The sequence below is a fragment of the Cyprinodon tularosa genome, unplaced genomic scaffold (genome assembly GCF_016077235.1).
Source record: "Cyprinodon tularosa strain WSP-4 unplaced genomic scaffold, ASM1607723v1 ctg138, whole genome shotgun sequence".
Taxonomy (NCBI): domain Eukaryota; kingdom Metazoa; phylum Chordata; class Actinopteri; order Cyprinodontiformes; family Cyprinodontidae; genus Cyprinodon; species Cyprinodon tularosa.
The window spans coordinates 1,040,454-1,057,500 of NW_024038200.1; the positions used below are offsets into that span (position 1 = coordinate 1,040,454).

A 17,047-nucleotide genomic window follows, 5' to 3' on the forward strand; every position below is an offset into this window, starting at 1 on the left:
CTTTGGAGCCTTGCAGACAGGAGCAAGAAATGCAGGCTTGGAAAATAAAGTATTTTCTTAAAGATATCTTTGCTGGTTTTGACTGAAGGTGCAGGATGGGAACATTTTGCTTCACTGATTAGGCAGGTGTTTATTTGGAGACCCTCTGAGATAAATTAATGGTGAGAGAATTATGAAGAAAAGACACCTCTGATATTTCAGCTTTATCCAAAACATTTTGAAAATCCTCAAACAAAAACATTAAAATGCAAAAAAACAATCCCCACAAAAGTGGTGTGTGACCCAAATGTGTCTCCCTGCTTGCAGAGGTTTGCTCGGTGGACTGTGGCACCCATGGCGTATGCATGGGCGGAGCCTGCCGCTGCGAGGAAGGCTGGACCGGGACCGGCTGCGACCAGCGCGTCTGCAACCCGCTCTGCATCAAACACGGGACCTGCAAGGACGGCAAGTGCCAATGCCACCAGGGCTGGAACGGAGAGCACTGCACCATCGGTAAGTGTTACTTGCGAGTGCGTGTGTGTATGTCGAAACCGTGGGTGAACACAAAAACATCAACAGCCAGTCAGACTGAAGTGGCAGCTCCCTTTTTTCCACTTTGTTAGTGGAATCTGGAAATGAGGAGTGGAGGTGCAAGCAAAGCCACGGGGAATGGAAGGAGAGGGCTGATGTAGAAAGGGTGGGTGAACCAAGCGGAAAAAAAAGGAATAAAGTTCTGAGAAGTGAAGGTGGGAGGATTAGAAAAAGAGCAGGGTTTAGTTGTTTATAGTCTGCCTCTCAACTGCACACCCAGGAGTTTTAGTTCTTCTATGGCCTTTGAAACACCAAAGTTGTGCTATGAAAGGCAAAACTCTGCAACATACTGTGATCAAAAAATAACTCTCCAAGATTGCGGGTGTGTGTGTGTGCACAGTCATCGCAGAGTGTGTGTGAATGAGCGAGTGTGTGTTTTTTGTCAGTCAATCACTGTCTCATATTGACATCAATGTCACTTTGGATGGATGACTGCCAGATCCCTTTGATTCCTTCATAGTGCTGTGAGACACAAAGTCTCCTTTTCCTGTCACCAGAGGCACTGTGATTGCAGCCCAAACAAACACACACCTACACACACGCACCCCAACACATACATATGCACTGGCGAATAGCGGTTTATGATCTCCCCATTTCCCCCATCAGAAAGTAGGGCAGCTTTGACTGCAGCATCAGTCTGAGATGAAAGAGTTGTCAGGCCTCAGCTTGAGCGCAAAGCACACTTCAGCAGCCCCAGACATCCTTATCGCAGCCTGCCTGTTATGTATTTCAGCTCTGCATGATGTTGCTTGCATTTATTTTAAGTCAAAAAAGAAAACATACTCTCCCCAACATTTACCTTCTGCACGTTTTCTCCCACTGCAGACCATGGGAGCATGGTTGACAAAGCAGGTACCGTATCTGACTCTGGTGTTTTTGTTTCTTAGCCTGTGGTGGTAGAAGCTAGCTGCTGCATTCTGTGGGGCTTGGCCTGGCTTGCCTCCGTAGACTCTGTGGTGCTTTTCTGTCCGTAGTAGACCAGAGGTGCCTGCCTCAATGACGACTTCCTCCGTGCGGTGCACTCCCCCCCCATCCTTGCAGTGCACTGCAGCAGGGCCAAGCTGTCATTGAGCCTTCATGTGTTGTGGGGTAACCGTAGAGCCTAGTGTGATGGTCCTTAAAAGTGTGGAGGGGCTGTGCTGTGGACATGTGGTTGTGCATGCGTGTGGGCGTGTGTTCCTCCCCGGTACAAGTGCTTCCCACCTGATCAGAGTAGCATCAAAAAGTCTGATCATTTCAGGAATTAAATTTAAATCTAAAGCTTTTCAATTATATCTTTATTGTCACTGTCACAAGAACAACGAAATTTTCAAAAAGTGCCATCGATCGATCAGTGCATATGCTTAAAAAAGAAAACACACCAAATGAGGGGTTTAATGTTTTAACTATTTTAAGGCCAGAAGCTTTGCTGCTCTACCTTATTAAAGGAACATTTTCTACAATTCTGGATGATAACTTCCTTAGACTTTATTAGTTTATTAGTTCTTAGTTTTATAACTAATGGTTACAGCGTTACACTTAACTTTGCATCATCTTGAAAACTACTTATTTTGGTTTGTGGTGAGCAACAAATTCCAGACCAAGAAATTGTTTGCATAAAACCAATAATTTTAGGGCTGAAACAATAAATCAGATTAATCAATTATTGAATCGTTAACTAGAATAAAGAGACTATAAAATATGTCGTTAGTCGACAGAGCAACAGGTATTATACCAACAACAAAAAAAGATCTATCTATCTATCTATCTATCTATCTATCTATCTATCAATAGATAGATAACATATATAGATATATATATCTATATATGTTATATAGATATATATTTTTTTTTTAACCATTAAGTTAAAGAAACTTTCTGTCTGTCAATGCTGTTAATCCTTTAATCGTAAAAAGAATCGACAGATTAATCGATTTGCAAATAAGTCGTTAATTGCAGCCCTATTTTGATAGTTTTTATTTTTATTTATTATTTTTAAACACTAACAGGCCATGAAGAAAATTAACTCAAATGAAACAAAAATAACAAGTCTATCTTTAAAATGTAAGGAGTGGAGGTAGAAATGTTTCCAAAAAAAAAATGACTCCAGTAAATTAAAAATGGCCTAAATTTCAAACTTAAGCAAAGTAAAAAAGTTTTTGTATTTCAGAATCAGAATCAAGTTTATTCGCTTACAAGGAGTGTGACCTGGTGTTGATGCTGCAGACAAATTTAATATATACAGAATCAATAGCTATACACAATATAAAACATCCAGTATACTATATGCCATGTATAGTATATAGATATATACTATATGTTGTTTACTTTGGTACTTGACGCCGCTTTTCAGAGGTAGGTAGTAACTAGTCATAGTTACTCTCTTTCATTTACTTTTAATGGAGTAATATTCCATTGTTTACTTGAGTACATTTTTCGTGTTGCTCTACCCACCATCAGTAATTTCAGCTTTTCAGAGATCAGGTGAAAACACAGTAAACATTAGAGCTGGAAGATCTACTGAAAGATTGATTTAAATTTAGTTTGAAAAAAGTGAAGTGGTAAAGTTTTTCTTTTTATGTTATTTTGTCATCATCTTACATATTATTATTTTTCACATAATTTCAAATACCGAAATTTGAGCACAAATATCTGATAACATCACTTCTGATGTTCATCAGGCAAATACTACGACTCTTTTACTCTTACTAGGATATTTTTTGGGATGACTTCTTCCTATGTTTACATTAGTGTGAAAATGTATAATAAATCCACTTGTAATTGATGGAAATGTTTGACACATTGAAAAGATTGGTAGGAAACCAGAAGGTGTGCATTAATACCTGCCATGGGTACAACCAGAGACATTGAATTGGAGAGTTCTGACAAGTCCATTGGCTACATCAGCAACATTTCAGAAACCCCAACCGCAAAGCATCGCGCATAAGAGGTTAGCCGCTAAAACTAGAATAGCAGCAGACGTTAGCAGAACACGACAGTAGAAAATTATATTTAGGCTGCTCTATTTGTCTTTTATCATGTGAACAAAAGATTAATAAAAAAATTCACATGGCTGATAACGGAGCTATAGTATGGAGTTCATACTCTCAATAAGTAAGCTTTTTCTTAATAGTTAATGTATTTATGTAAGCAAAAAAATTGTTGCTTATTCAGGAGGAACATGTCTTGCAAAACAATGACTGGATGCAGGCAGTTGGTTTTCATTAACCAATCTGACTGAACTGTTTCCTTGTTTGTTGTGAATTAGTGCTTTATAAATAAACTGAATTGAACTGAATAATTACCAAAGACATTCAGATATTGAATGGGCCAAATCATGAGACCCCCTATCAAACTAGCTGTTTTGGTCCTCTGCTGGCAGAACACTCCTACTCCATGGCTCTGGGTACAACCATCACATTCCTCATGCAAAGCCACTCGTGAGCTGGAAACACAACATAAGTTTTCAAGGCACCTTACCGAGACAATTCAACCAGGCAATACAGTCAGATTGCTGAGGAAAACCAGCTGATTGCATCGACTCATTGACTCTTCAGCAATCCCTCACACTAAGCATGCTTGTAGCGACAGTGGAGAGGAAAAACTCCCTTTGAACAGGAAGAAACCTCCAGCAGAACCAGGCTCAGTGTGAGCGGCCATCTGCTGAGGCCCACTGGGGTTCAAGGAGACAGAAGCAGACATAGAAAAAGAAGCATAGATACAAAAGGCAACTGTCAACCAGCTCCACAGGCGGCCCCGTCCAGGAAACACACAGCCAGGCAGACGAGCTCCGAGCCAGCTCCCATGTCAGAGGATGAAGAGAGCACATCCAGTTAGTCACAGTCAGAGAAACAGGACTACACTGGAAAACAGGCCAAGCTCCAACATCTAGAAACAAAGGTGTTGATGGCATCAGCACAGCTGATATTTCTCTCCAGGACGGAGTCACAGCCAAACAGGAACAGACCAGATGAAGCTACTATGAGAAAAAGCAGAGAGAGCAGAACGTTAGAGATTGAACTAACAGATTCTGCAGAGTGGGAGAATAGAGATAGAATGAAGCAGAATGATGAAAAAGGGGTCCCTATGTCCTCCAGCAGTCTAAGCCTATAGCAGCATATCTATAGAGATAGCTCAGGATAACATAAGTATTTTGAATGAGGTATAAGAGTCAAGGAGAAACTTCAAACCTGACTGAAATTCTTTGGAAGTGAATCTTAACAGTACTTTGATAGAAGCCTTCTTCTCGCTCTCCTTTAATAGCTTAAATGGTGAAGCTATACCACAGTGCTCAAACCGAGGTGTGGTACTTTTGGCCGTTAACTTTACATCAACTAGGATACAGAACTTTAACATATCAACCAGCTTCTTTAATAAAGAAAGTGTCAATGCTGTGTTTATATTTTCCTTCCTCAAAATTAGGCTTAATTCTTTAAAATGTATATAGTGTAATTAATCTATAAATGCATTTCACATCTTGAATTAATTTATTATCAACTTTTTCCCTATTGAGAATGACCTGTATGTCCGGTGTGAAACCTAAAATAAACCCCACTTTAAAAACTCAACTATTCTAGTCATGTAGCGCATAAACGCATTTGCTTCACACACAAGGAGAAAACGATCAAAGTCGCAGCAAACTTTGGAGGTAATTGGTAAATTTCATAGGCCACTGATGCAAGGCGTTAATGTTGTGTCAAAAAATGCAGCGCTGTTAAACGTGTGTGTCTGCGTGTGAGTTTACATTTGGGTGTTTGTGGCAACAGTCACGGCCACGCTAGAGTGGCTAATAAATTCATTTTGCGCCCACGTGTGTGGACTCATATCGTAGTGAACATACTGCATTAAGTCCAGCCCTTCTGTCTCATCAAGCCAGCCTAAAGCAAGAAAAACTGCAGGTTAATCAGTCAGATCACATAAGGATAACCTAAATAACAGTTAAGGGCAAGAAATCGAGGCAAACAGAGAAGTCTGCGAGTCCAGAGTGACTTTTCTCACCGGCTCTCAGCGAGAATGCTTATTAGATACCCCGGCAGCTGAACCTGAGTCAGGTTGCGCGGAGCGGCACAGATTGCCTGACAGTACAGGTCCCTGGAGCAACATTGAGAGTGTCCTCTCAACCCTCGGCACTTAATGGAATAGCTCTCATTGTTTTATAAGGAGCTAGCTCAAAGAAAAAAAGAAAATTGCCAGGTTAAAGATGGAGCAACACACGTAAGACCAAGCAACAGCGGAAAAATCAAAGGCAAACTCCTAAAGTCTGGTGGCTTATTAAGAACAGGAGAAGCAGTGAGCGGAGCTTTGTTGTAGAAGTTTTCCGGCCCATCTATAAGACGTGGCGGTGGATTTATAGCAGTAACCTTTACATGATGACCTTTAGAGCAGACGGAGTTGGGCACAGGGGGATGGAGAAAATACTGCAACTTTTTACCACAATGTCTCAACTTAGTTTCTTTGTCCTTCTTAACTCCTTCTCTGCTCGCGTTTCTGCTCATCTCTCTCTTTCTCTTTAGTCCCTCAGTCTCACCAGATATCTATCCCGTCGTATACGCCGCCAACCAGATGCTGTGTGCTGACCCATAACCCAAGGCAATTTCTCCTCCTTTTTAAGGGGATTTCATCAGAGTCCAACTACATTACTGAGGAGGGTGGGCTTAATAGTTTCTGAAATCCCACTTTATTCTACTTAGTATGGGGGGAGTATTGACTGGGTCCTGACATTAAAGAGAGAGGAGCCTTATGCGAGGCCTGCCCAGGCAAGCCAATCAATGCCCGCTATGGATTGTCCTGTCCGGGTGCTTCATAAGTATTTGGCCGCTTTAAATGGCAACTCCATTTAACAGGCAATCACTGCTAACTGCCTTTGTTCTCCGAGCTCAATACTTGGGGACAATCTATTCAAGTCTGACTGTTAATGCGCCATCAGGAGTCCCCCGATGCTGAGAATGCAAATAATTAAAGATAAAACCTTTTGACTCCATTCCTGTTGTTGAGCTGAAAACTTGGCTAAGCTGCTCCACTTCACCCCCCCACCCCTCAAAACAAGATGGCGGTTATCCTGCAAGTCCTTTTCTTGACTTTCCCCCACAGCCCAGCCGGTTGAGACATGATAAAACGCCAATCGGAGTGAAATGCCTGTTAATTTAGCCGCTGCCACGGTTTAGATTGCGCTATTTGTATTCATAATGCATGGTTTTATTGATGCAGCGATTTGTTGGAGGGCAAAACTCTGCAGTGCAACTTGAGTGAAAATATGTTCATTAATCTACTGAGCAGGACTCGGTAAAAAGCATTTCATATTCATAATCTCTCACAGGGTTATTTTGTCCGTCCTTGCTCTGTGGCGGCGTGCTGCCGCAGAGTGAGAAATGTCGGGTCATATCTCCCGGGTGCGTTGCGCCGGATGTTTGTGTGTCTGAGTGTATATATCTGAGCTGAGTGCCTTCCCTGCATGTATGTATTGTTTTATCAGTCTTTTCCTTCATCTCCCGTGAGGAGAATTAGAAGTGTCGCGTCCCGCTCCCTAATTTATTGAAGAGGAAATCCCAGTGACAAGTTTGTTTAAGGCGCCTTCTGTGATGCGAGGGGGGAAATATAAAACACTGACATTGCGTCGCATCGGTCCTTGAAAATTTCTAATCAGCAAAATGCACAGTGGTAAAAATGTTTGATTTAGGCTGATAGAGGTAAATGGTTAGACAGGCCCAGCAAGAGTTGAAAGCTTTTTTAAAACAACATTTCTGGCTGTCACCGTCTTGGCCTCAAATCCAATTATTAAATCGAGCTTAAGTACTTCCTATTGGGTTTTCATAACCCAGAGTGTTTATTTCATGTCGTTTAGCAGAAGCCTCTATGGATACAATCAACTGAAATTAATATATGACTAATCTTGATTGACTAAATTAACATCTTGGGATGGGCTTTAGCTGAGCCATAAGTTAGATGAAAACCTCGATGCAGCCTCATATCTGTCTACATCGAGCTGGAGGCAGCAGTTTGGCTGCTTGGATTAGCATATAGACTAAAAACAGGGAGAGAGAGTCCTGCCAACGCCATAAAAATGCTCAAGGTGTAAAAGCAGCAACAGGGAAGGTTGGTCTTTGAGGTACCGTTGTGCTTAATAGATTTTAGTCATCATCTTGCCTCCAGTAGTGATGGTGGGGGGGGGTTATGATTTTAATAGACACATTAAGCAAACAACTATGTACAATAGGGAAAGTTTAAGTAATTTCACAATTCCTGATAACTGTAAAACTTGAAAACTAGTTAAAAAATTTTTATTTCATTTAAATTCAGTTTACTCCCCCAGACTGCCACTCTGGGTCCCTGAGCAAGACCCTTAACACCACAGTGCTCCCGGGGCGCCGCACAATGGCAGCCCACTGCTCCCCAAGGGGATGGGTTAAATGCAGAGATAAATTTCTCCAATGTGAGATCAATAATGTTCAATCTTTTCAGTTTATTTCTAAGTTTATTTATATAGCGCCAGTTCTGAACACACGTGATCTCAAGGCACTTTACAGAGACAATTTAACCAGATCATACAGTCAGATCGGTTTAAAGTTAAAAGGAAAACCATTTACCGTAATTTTCGGACTATAAGTCGCAGAAGCTAAATTGCATGATTTGTACATATACAAGCCGCACCGGACTATAAGCCGCAGGTTATTTATGTTTAATTACCATATGTTTCGTTTATAGAAAGGATTGTCGGGAAAGAGGCAACTGTTTGGGGAAGCTCCTATTTATTAACATTTCAACACAATTGAATTGAGACAATTCTTCCTGCTGGCGTCTCCAACGTCTCCCCGTTGACTCGTTGATTCCGAGGTTATGTGCGGCAGTTCTATTTCCTTCGTTTACTACCAAATTGGCTGCCTTTACCTTAAAAGCTGCATCATATGCATTTCAACGTTTGTTTTCCATAATGAGGGTGTCACACAAACTGTCTCGCAATGTCCGTCTTTCTCAGAGTCTGCTTCTGGAGGTACCGTATTACCCTAGTGGCCGTTAGCTGTAAAAGTCCATAGATAAGCCCCAAGGTCGGAAAATGGGGAAAAAGTCGCGGCTTATAGTCCGAAAATTACGGTAAATGCATCATTGACTCGTCAGGAATCCCTCAAAGCAAGCATGCCTTTAGCGACAGTGGAGAGGAAAGCTCCCTTTGAACAGGAAGAATTAAATCCTAATTAACACCTGATCACAAAACAGTAAATCTCACTAGTTTTTCGTCATGAAACTAAACTTCATTCTCACCTCTTCTAAGGAAAATCAAAGGCAGTATTCTTCCAGATTCTGAGAATAGGATATAACTCTTATTGGTATCAGGGGGAACAATACTGACCATCTTAAACAACCCAACTCACTTTTGCAAAAGTCAAAATAGATTGTTAGGAAAATTATATTACTACTGGGCAATTAAACAATAGCGATATATACCGCGCTACGCCTGACCAGTATAAATAGTGAATACATCTGTTAAAATGTTCTATGAAGTCTCTGAATTCTGATCTAGAACCGCACGGCATTCTGGGGGATGTAGGCAGATGTATTTAGCCTATCAACCTCTCACAACCAAATTAAAACGGGTGTAAAAAAATCGATTCTGTTTAATATTGCAATATTTTACTAGACAATAGTAGTATTAGTTTAAAATGGATCTTAAATGTAAATATATTAGGCAAACATCCATCTAATTGTCTTATGAGGATTCCAGAGCTATATTATTTTACAAATCACAACATATCGTCTTTTTTATTGTGTCAGGATAATCTGAATAATTTGTATTGTGTTATTTGTATTAGGGCTGAACGATTTTGGAAAATAATCTTATTGCAATTTTTTTTCTTTATAATGCGATTTAATGCAAATTTTTTTCCCCAGTTTAATTGATCATCAATCAAATCAATCTGTTTCATCGCTGTGCAGATTAGGTGCTAAAAGACACGCTGTGTCCTAATTAATGATCGCGTTCTGCCTACGATATATTTCAACCAAAATTGCAATTTAATTTTGACTTTTCTCTACATAACCACAAGCAACAAAAATTGCCTCTAAATAAAGACAATTTTAAACAAGGACTATTTATGTTTTTATTAATCAGAATATTATTCAAGAGAACAGCTTTTAACTGATTTGGACATCAGTCCTTGTTGAACATGAAGTCCAGTCCAAGTGCAACCAACAAACCAGTCTATGTATTAAACTGATTAACTGGTACTTAGTGCTATGTATGAATATATAAACTCTAAAACAAGTAATAAAATTAGATTATCTCACTGCTGCAACTGTCTTCCCTTCCATGTGGAGGAAAATCCACTTTAAACATTTTACTGACACCTAAAGAACGCGTCTGATTCCCTTATTGTTACATAGCCAAAAATTGCAGACGAAATTGGAAATGGCATTTTTTTCAATCGCGATTATATTGGAAATGCGATTAATTGTTCAGCCCTAATTTGTATCATCATGATATGTAACATATTGCTAAAGTTTTGTCAGTTCACATGCCAAAACTCTAAGAAATGTTTCTAGGATGGCTGACCTCACTTTAAAGATTACAGGTTATGTATAATTAGGGTTAGGGTTGCAATTTTAAATCAGCCTTTTTTTCCCAATAGGCTTAAATTTGAATAAATAAAACAAACAAAAAAGATTAATGATATTAAAGACATATATTGTAATAGATTTTTTTAGCCATATTGCACAACCCTAGATTATAAACAGGACATGTGTTGAAAGCTCTATCTGGTTCGCATGCAGAGAATAACAAGATTTATAGGAGTTTCTGCTGAGGGGAAAATAAAAGGTTCCCCAATATATCATTGATTAAATCCACAAAGCTTTCCTAAAAGTTCTGATTCCTGTTTTAATAACGTGCTAATACATTTCATCCAGACTGGTGTTTTACCTGATTTCAATCTTTATGCGAAACCAATTTGGTATCATCCCTTTCTAATAAGGTGTCTTGAGATTAAATATAATTTCCATATTTGTCCTCTATTAAAATGAGTCAGACTATGGTAGATAGTGTGAGTATGAGGAATATATTACTGTCCTCTCTAATTGCCTTCTTTATTTGCTTCAAAGTCACTGTTGAGTTTGGAGAGCTCTTCCCTCGCTGGCTGCAGTCTTGCTTGGCTATAGGGCCTCTGATTCTGGAAGGGTTTTTTTTTTTTTTTTGCATAAGCTTAAGTAAAGGTTTATTAGTTCATAGACTGCATATACACACAGGCTCAGACACACACACGCTCTCTCACACCGTCAAACATAATCTCATTCTCTCATGAGAAAGCATTACTCTCAGGCCATCAGAATCCCATTACCCACGCTGAATCATAAATAGAGGGAGAAAGAGAGTGATGATCGGGTGGGGTTCCATCCAGTAAGAGAATAAGTGATCTATCCACCTCAGTCCACAGACATTAGCAGCCATTCCTTAGCTGTAGAGCCTCAGAGAAAGCTGGAAGTAAAAACCTTACCTGCTGATTTAAACAGGCTGTATGTCCATGACTGTCCATCCGTTCATCTTTAACTAAAAACAAGCATCCCTCTGTTCTCTTCTCACCCTACCTCCTCACCCCCCCCCCCCCCCCCCCCCCCCCCCGACCCACTTTCTCCTGTTGCCTTCACCCAGACGGCTGTCCCAACTTATGTAACGGCAACGGCCAGTGCACCATGGGTCAGCAGAGCTGGCACTGTGAGTGTCAGACAGGCTGGAGGGGCCCTGGATGCAGTGTTGCCATGGAGACGTCCTGTGCTGACAACAAGGACAACGAAGGAGGTGAAAAAAATTTGCGGTTTAGCGGTTTTTAAGTGCAGCCTTGGTTTTGAAATGCCCGCAGAAAACAGATGACAGTGAGAGAAAGTAAGGTGATGAAGAAAAGTAAATAAAGATTAAGATACAGATCTCAGGAGATGTATCGTCTCTAGGGATAGTGAAAGTAAAGTTCTACTGGTGAGCTCTGCACTGAATATTTGAATATTTGATAAAGACATAATGAAGACTGGGTGCTTTTTGCTTTCCTCAAACAGCTCTATCCGCCCTCTTTCAGATGGACTCACAGACTGCATGGATCCAGACTGCTGCATTCAAAGCCCCTGTCAGAACAGCCCGCTGTGCCGTGGCTCCCGAGACCCCCTGCAGGTCATTCAGCAGAACCTCATGTCCCAGCCTCGAGTCCGATCTTTCTACGACCGCGTCAAGATGCTGGTGGGACGGGACAGCACCCACATCATCCCTGGGGAGAACCCATTCAACTCCAGGTATGGCAGGAAACTTATCCAAAAAAAAATAATATTTTTGAAGCCACCATAACAAGAAGTGTTGCCTCCTATGATATTTATCCATGTTTTGCTATAATAGTAAGAAAATGCTTTGGATCAAAGTAAATTGATTAGATAAAACCCAAGATATGTTTTCAAACAGATATCATTTAATCTGAAAGGTTTGTTTAATTCATTTCAAGGACTTAATTATGTGCCTCTTTATACAGAAGAGGCTCTTGCCAAACTGTTAACATAATTTTACCTAATTTATATTTTATCAACTTACATGTAAAGATACATTTTGTTCCATTGTTGTTTCGAGCGTAAAACATTTTTAACAAGTTTTGTTAATTCAAATTTGAAACAAAAATACAGAAATGTAAAAGCATTTAAATCAAAAAAGGTTTGGAATTTATTTAATTCCTTTTTTTTTTTCAAATGTCTTTTTCATATTGAAGTTTTTGAAGTTGTATTTTTTTCCAGAACCCTTTGAAAAGGTCTATATTTTCAATTTTTTTATATATATATATATTTTTTTTTTAAATCCTGTTGTTTGATTTTGGTTAAATTGAGTTTTCCAAATTGCCTTTTTTTATGCCGTTTAAAAGATCACAATTGCTTCACTTGAAGCACAAAACAAACGCATTCTGTTGACACATTGACCTATAAGGATGTTGCTGCTGACGTCCATGGAGACCAATAGAAATGCATCTTCACTCCTCACTCCAGAGTAAACCGTACTCCTCAGTCTCATTCGTTAAACGCAACTTGAAAGAATTCAATTTATGAAACTCAATATAAAATCTGTAAAAAAAATTATAATTTTTGAAAAATTACAATTTGAAAAGGAATTATGTATTTATTTATTTTAGTTTTGAGAAAACAGCAAAGTTGCTCTCAGAACCTTTTTTATTTTATTTCTAAGTTTCATTTCTGGATTGCATCTTTTTTTAAATTTCAACTTACAATATGCAATTTTTGACATCCATTTACAAAGTTATTTGCTTGCAACAATAATGAAAGAAAATTCACTCCATACTCACATCCATAAACTGTAATTTATTTTTCTTTGTATTATTGTGAAATCTGAAGGGGATTTCTTTTTGTTCTGTTTTTGTTTTTTTTACAAATGAAAATCTAAAAGAAAGTATTTTATGCATTAGGATTTAGCCTCCACCACTATTTTATCCTTAGATAAAATCCAGTGCAACAAATTGCTTTAAGCAGTCAACTAAAGCAGACTGTTGCTAGTCCTCCTCTTTTCAGTCATGCATTCCTTTGAGTTTCTTTATCACTTTAAATCCAAATAAAACATAAAGAAGTTTTACTTAACAGATGACAAAATGCAAAAAGTTTCAATGTCAGTAGATTTTTGTACAATGCACTGCAGATCCCCCACAGCTAGAGTGAATACCGTGCTTTTTCAGACTTTTTTTTATATATTATCAGTGTTAATTATTTGGATGAAAAGACTTTTCATCAGTGAGATCAAGGCTACAACTGTGGCACTCTTAAAAGGCCAGACATGAATGAGAACAGCTCTGCCTCATGGAAACGACACTTTACACTTAGTTACTTAAATATCTAACAGGCTTTAAAAGAAGATCTTGCTGATGTGTGGAATGTAGCGCTGTCCGTGGTCCTGAAGTTTATTCACAGTTACTCTATTAGCTGCAGCAGAAGAACAGGTTTAGAGGTTATTCTGTGTGCATCCCTCCCACATACATATAAATTTAATGTGTCATAGTTTATTTATATGATTGACATGAATAAATTGGGGTGGGGTGAGGGGGCTGTCTCTAATTAATGAGCGGAGGAGGACCAAAGCAACGACTGAGGGACCAAATTGGATGATTGAAGGATGGCCAGATTAAATCAGATGATGGGTTGGCCGGGGATGGTTGGTTCCCTCACTCTGTCCCTTCTTCCCTCTTGCAGCTTGGCGTCACTCGTCCGGGGTCAGGTGCTGACCACAGATGGAACCCCCCTGGTCGGGGTCAACGTGTCTTTTGTCAACTATCCACACTACGGGTACACGCTGACGCGGCAGGATGGAATGTATGTAAAACAGCGGCTCCTTGTTCAATCTGGAAACTACCTCACAGTCAGTGTGATTGGATTAGTTTAGATTAGATTAGTTTAAATTAGATTAGATTAGATTGGGATTAGATTAGATTAGCAATTTTAGAAGGAATCTTGGTAATGAGATCTACCAGTTGGTGTTGGGAAAACATCAAATTATAATGATGTTAATGTTGCTGCTGCAGAAATATCTGATATTTACATGTAATTAAAAAAATTTGTGATATGAAAAATATTTTTTGATCTTTCTTCCTTCTGCAGGAATATTATTTTCCTAATCAAACCTTGTGTCCTTTTTTTGTAACTCTGTGTCTGTGTCCCGTTCTCCTTTCCTTCTAGTGTTTCCTTCTAGAAGCATCTGAAGTTCTGCTAACATTATGCCACAGCTTGTGTTTCAGCAGCAGCAGCGGTCAGCTTGAATAGCTGCGCTCTAACCTCTCTGTCCGACGTTGTTTTGTCTCGGTGCTATTTCTTATTTCAGCCGTTCCTGAGATTTAAGACTTTTAAATATTTCCCAAAAGCCATGACCCTTTTCTCTCTAGTTTCTGTTACATTGCAGATGTTTACCATAGCTTGAAAAAAACCTTCATTTAAAAGCCCATTTTCTGACTTCAGATGAGATATCTGGGTCTCTACTTTGTTCTTGCTAATCTGTTCCATTTAAAGCAAAACAAAATATTTTTTTCAGGACTTAAGTTGATTTTATCAAACTGTACTAAAAGAAGGAGAGACTGTTTCTGTTAACGTTCAAATGCCTGTTCATCCACCACAGCGCTCCCCATGTGTGCCTCATTCCCACCCTGTTTTCACAAACCTCTCCAGGTTTGACCTGATAGCTAACGGCGGTGCATCTCTGACCCTGCGGTTCGAGCGCGCCCCCTTCCTGAGCCAGGAGCGCACCGTGTGGCTGCCCTGGAGCCAGTTTTATGCAATGGACACAGTGGTGCTTAAGACAGAGGAGAACACGATTCCAGGCTGCGATCTGAGCGGCTTCGTCCGGCCTGACCCTGTTGTGATTGCATCCCCTCTCTCCTCCTTCTTCAGCTCCAAGCCAGGGGAGAAACCCATCATACCGGAGACACAGGTGCAGTACCACTGACCTCTGGCTGCCGGCTAATCTCCCTCCTGGTCCCCTCGCTTTCCTCCTGCTGTCCTCTATGCCTGTCTATTGTAGCTTCTACCTCCTTCCATACGCCCCACCCCCTCTTCCTCACCATTCTCCCTTTCTTTCCAGTTTCTTTATTTCATCCCTTGTTTTGTCCTTCAGCCATCACTGGAAGCGCGACCCCCATTACTCTCCCTCTGTCTAATCCTCTTAATCCCTCTTTCCTGTGGTCTCCCTTTTGTTTTGCAGGTGCTGCATGAGCAGATCGAGGTGCCTGGCACCAACCTGAAGCTTTGCTACCTAAGCTCCCGCACCCAGGGCTACCGCTCTCTTCTCAAGGTGACCATGACCCCAGCGGTAGTGCCGATGGGCCTGCTGAAGGTCCACCTGATGGTAGCTGTGGAGGGCCACCTCTTCCAGAAGTGGTTCCATGCCTCCCCGAACTTGGCCTACACCTACATCTGGGACAAGACGGATGCGTATGGACAGAGGGTGTACGGTCTGGCCGAGGCTGTCGGTGAGTGGGAGGGGCGGCACAGACCTTTTTCACTCTCTGCACTTGCAGAATATATTAAACGATTTAACACGAAGGGGGCCACCAGCAGTGACAGAAGCAGGGAAGCTAATTAGGAAGCCTGAAGGAGAGATAATATAGCAGAAAGCCATCTTAAAGTACAGCAGTAAGGCCACAGCAAATGGCTCTTTCTCTCCATACGTCTATTTTTCATTGAAGCTGCTTTGAGTTCGGTCAGCCAGCCGTAACTCTGGTGAAGGGTTATTAGCCATCAGGGCGCGTTAGCCGTTAACTACTGGAGCAGCAAGCAGGAGTCCAGGGGAGCCTCGCTGCTATTACTTTCTGCTGTCACAGTCACTCAGAGAGGCTGTCAGCCAAATACTACTGTCAAGACACAGGAGCCGTGAACATCCAGGACTTGGCTGTGGACTGTAGTGGCATGGGGGGCATAGCGTTTGGGAAAATTGGATTCAGTCAAATATCCCAAAGTGCCACCCCACCCCAACACCCACCCTCTGACTAATTGCTTCTCTACATATGCAATAGGGTCAGGTTTTCTATCGTTTTAACTAAACTGCTCTGGAAAAGCTGCTTGTAGAAGTATTTAGAGCCCCTGAACATTTTACACTGTTTTCTTACAACTACAAACTTCAATATATGTCCTGCTTAATGCAGATCGTCAACATATATTGGTGGCTTATTGTAGAAGGAGAACGAATAGCCTTTTTTATTTTACAATAAAAATATAAAAAGCCTGGATCTCATTTGTCTTTAGTCATAATCTTATACACCACTGACACTACATGCCTTCATAAGTCACTTTATAAGTAATTAGAGTTTGCCAAAGTAATGGGAGAGATTATAGGGAATTTAAAATATTAGAGATCTCTAAAACCAAATTCAATTTAATTTTAATTTAGTTTATTTATTCAGCTCCAATTCACAACATATTTCATCTGAAGGGTCTTTACAGAGACAGTTTAATCAGAGCCTAGATTCAGATTGGACAGGAGGCTGGCTTGAATTTGATCATCATGGTAAAACAGGCTATTGGTGGAAAAGATGCACTGATACTGGTAATAGTCCTGCTATTGAAGAAGATTCAAAGTTTCTGAGACTGACTAAACGCTCCATAGACGGTGGTTTAGGGTTAGGAGTGTTCAATCGTTTCTAAAATAAATTCAAGTTAGTTTTAAAAAATCTCTTGAATAGCAGGAAATGTACCTCTTTATAGGCATTGGTCTTTTTAATTTAATAAATTCAGACAGTTTGAACCCCTATAGTCACAGAGATGTTTGCAGAATACAACTGGTTCTTTGGATGGATGGATGGATGGATGGATGGATGGATGGATGGATGGATGGATGGATGGATGGATGGATGGATGGATGGATGGATATGGATGATGGATGGATGGATGGATGGATGGATGGATGGATGGTAGATGACGGATGGATGATGGATGGATGGATGGATGGATGGATGGATGGATGGATCGATGGATGGATGGATGGATGATGGATGGATGG

The 17,047-nt window shown here is 40.4% G+C and overlaps 1 protein-coding gene across 8 annotated transcripts in view; it reads left to right on the forward strand.

Moving 5' to 3' along the window:
- The window catches only part of tenm2 (teneurin transmembrane protein 2), a 478,143-nt gene that overhangs the window by 425,656 nt on the left and 35,440 nt on the right, over positions 1-17,047 (forward strand). For 6 of the 8 annotated variants that reach the window (XM_038278102.1, XM_038278106.1, XM_038278104.1 and 3 more), the window contains 7 exons: positions 307-492; positions 1,396-1,422; positions 11,186-11,332; positions 11,604-11,814; positions 13,756-13,875; positions 14,722-14,983; positions 15,254-15,521. In XM_038278102.1, the coding sequence (XP_038134030.1) occupies positions 307-492; positions 1,396-1,422; positions 11,186-11,332; positions 11,604-11,814; positions 13,756-13,875; positions 14,722-14,983; positions 15,254-15,521 (1,221 nt within the window). The remainder of the gene's footprint in view (positions 1-306; positions 493-1,395; positions 1,423-11,185; positions 11,333-11,603; positions 11,815-13,755; positions 13,876-14,721; positions 14,984-15,253; positions 15,522-17,047) is intronic. The other 2 variants (XM_038278103.1, XM_038278105.1) reach the window with 1 other exon arrangement.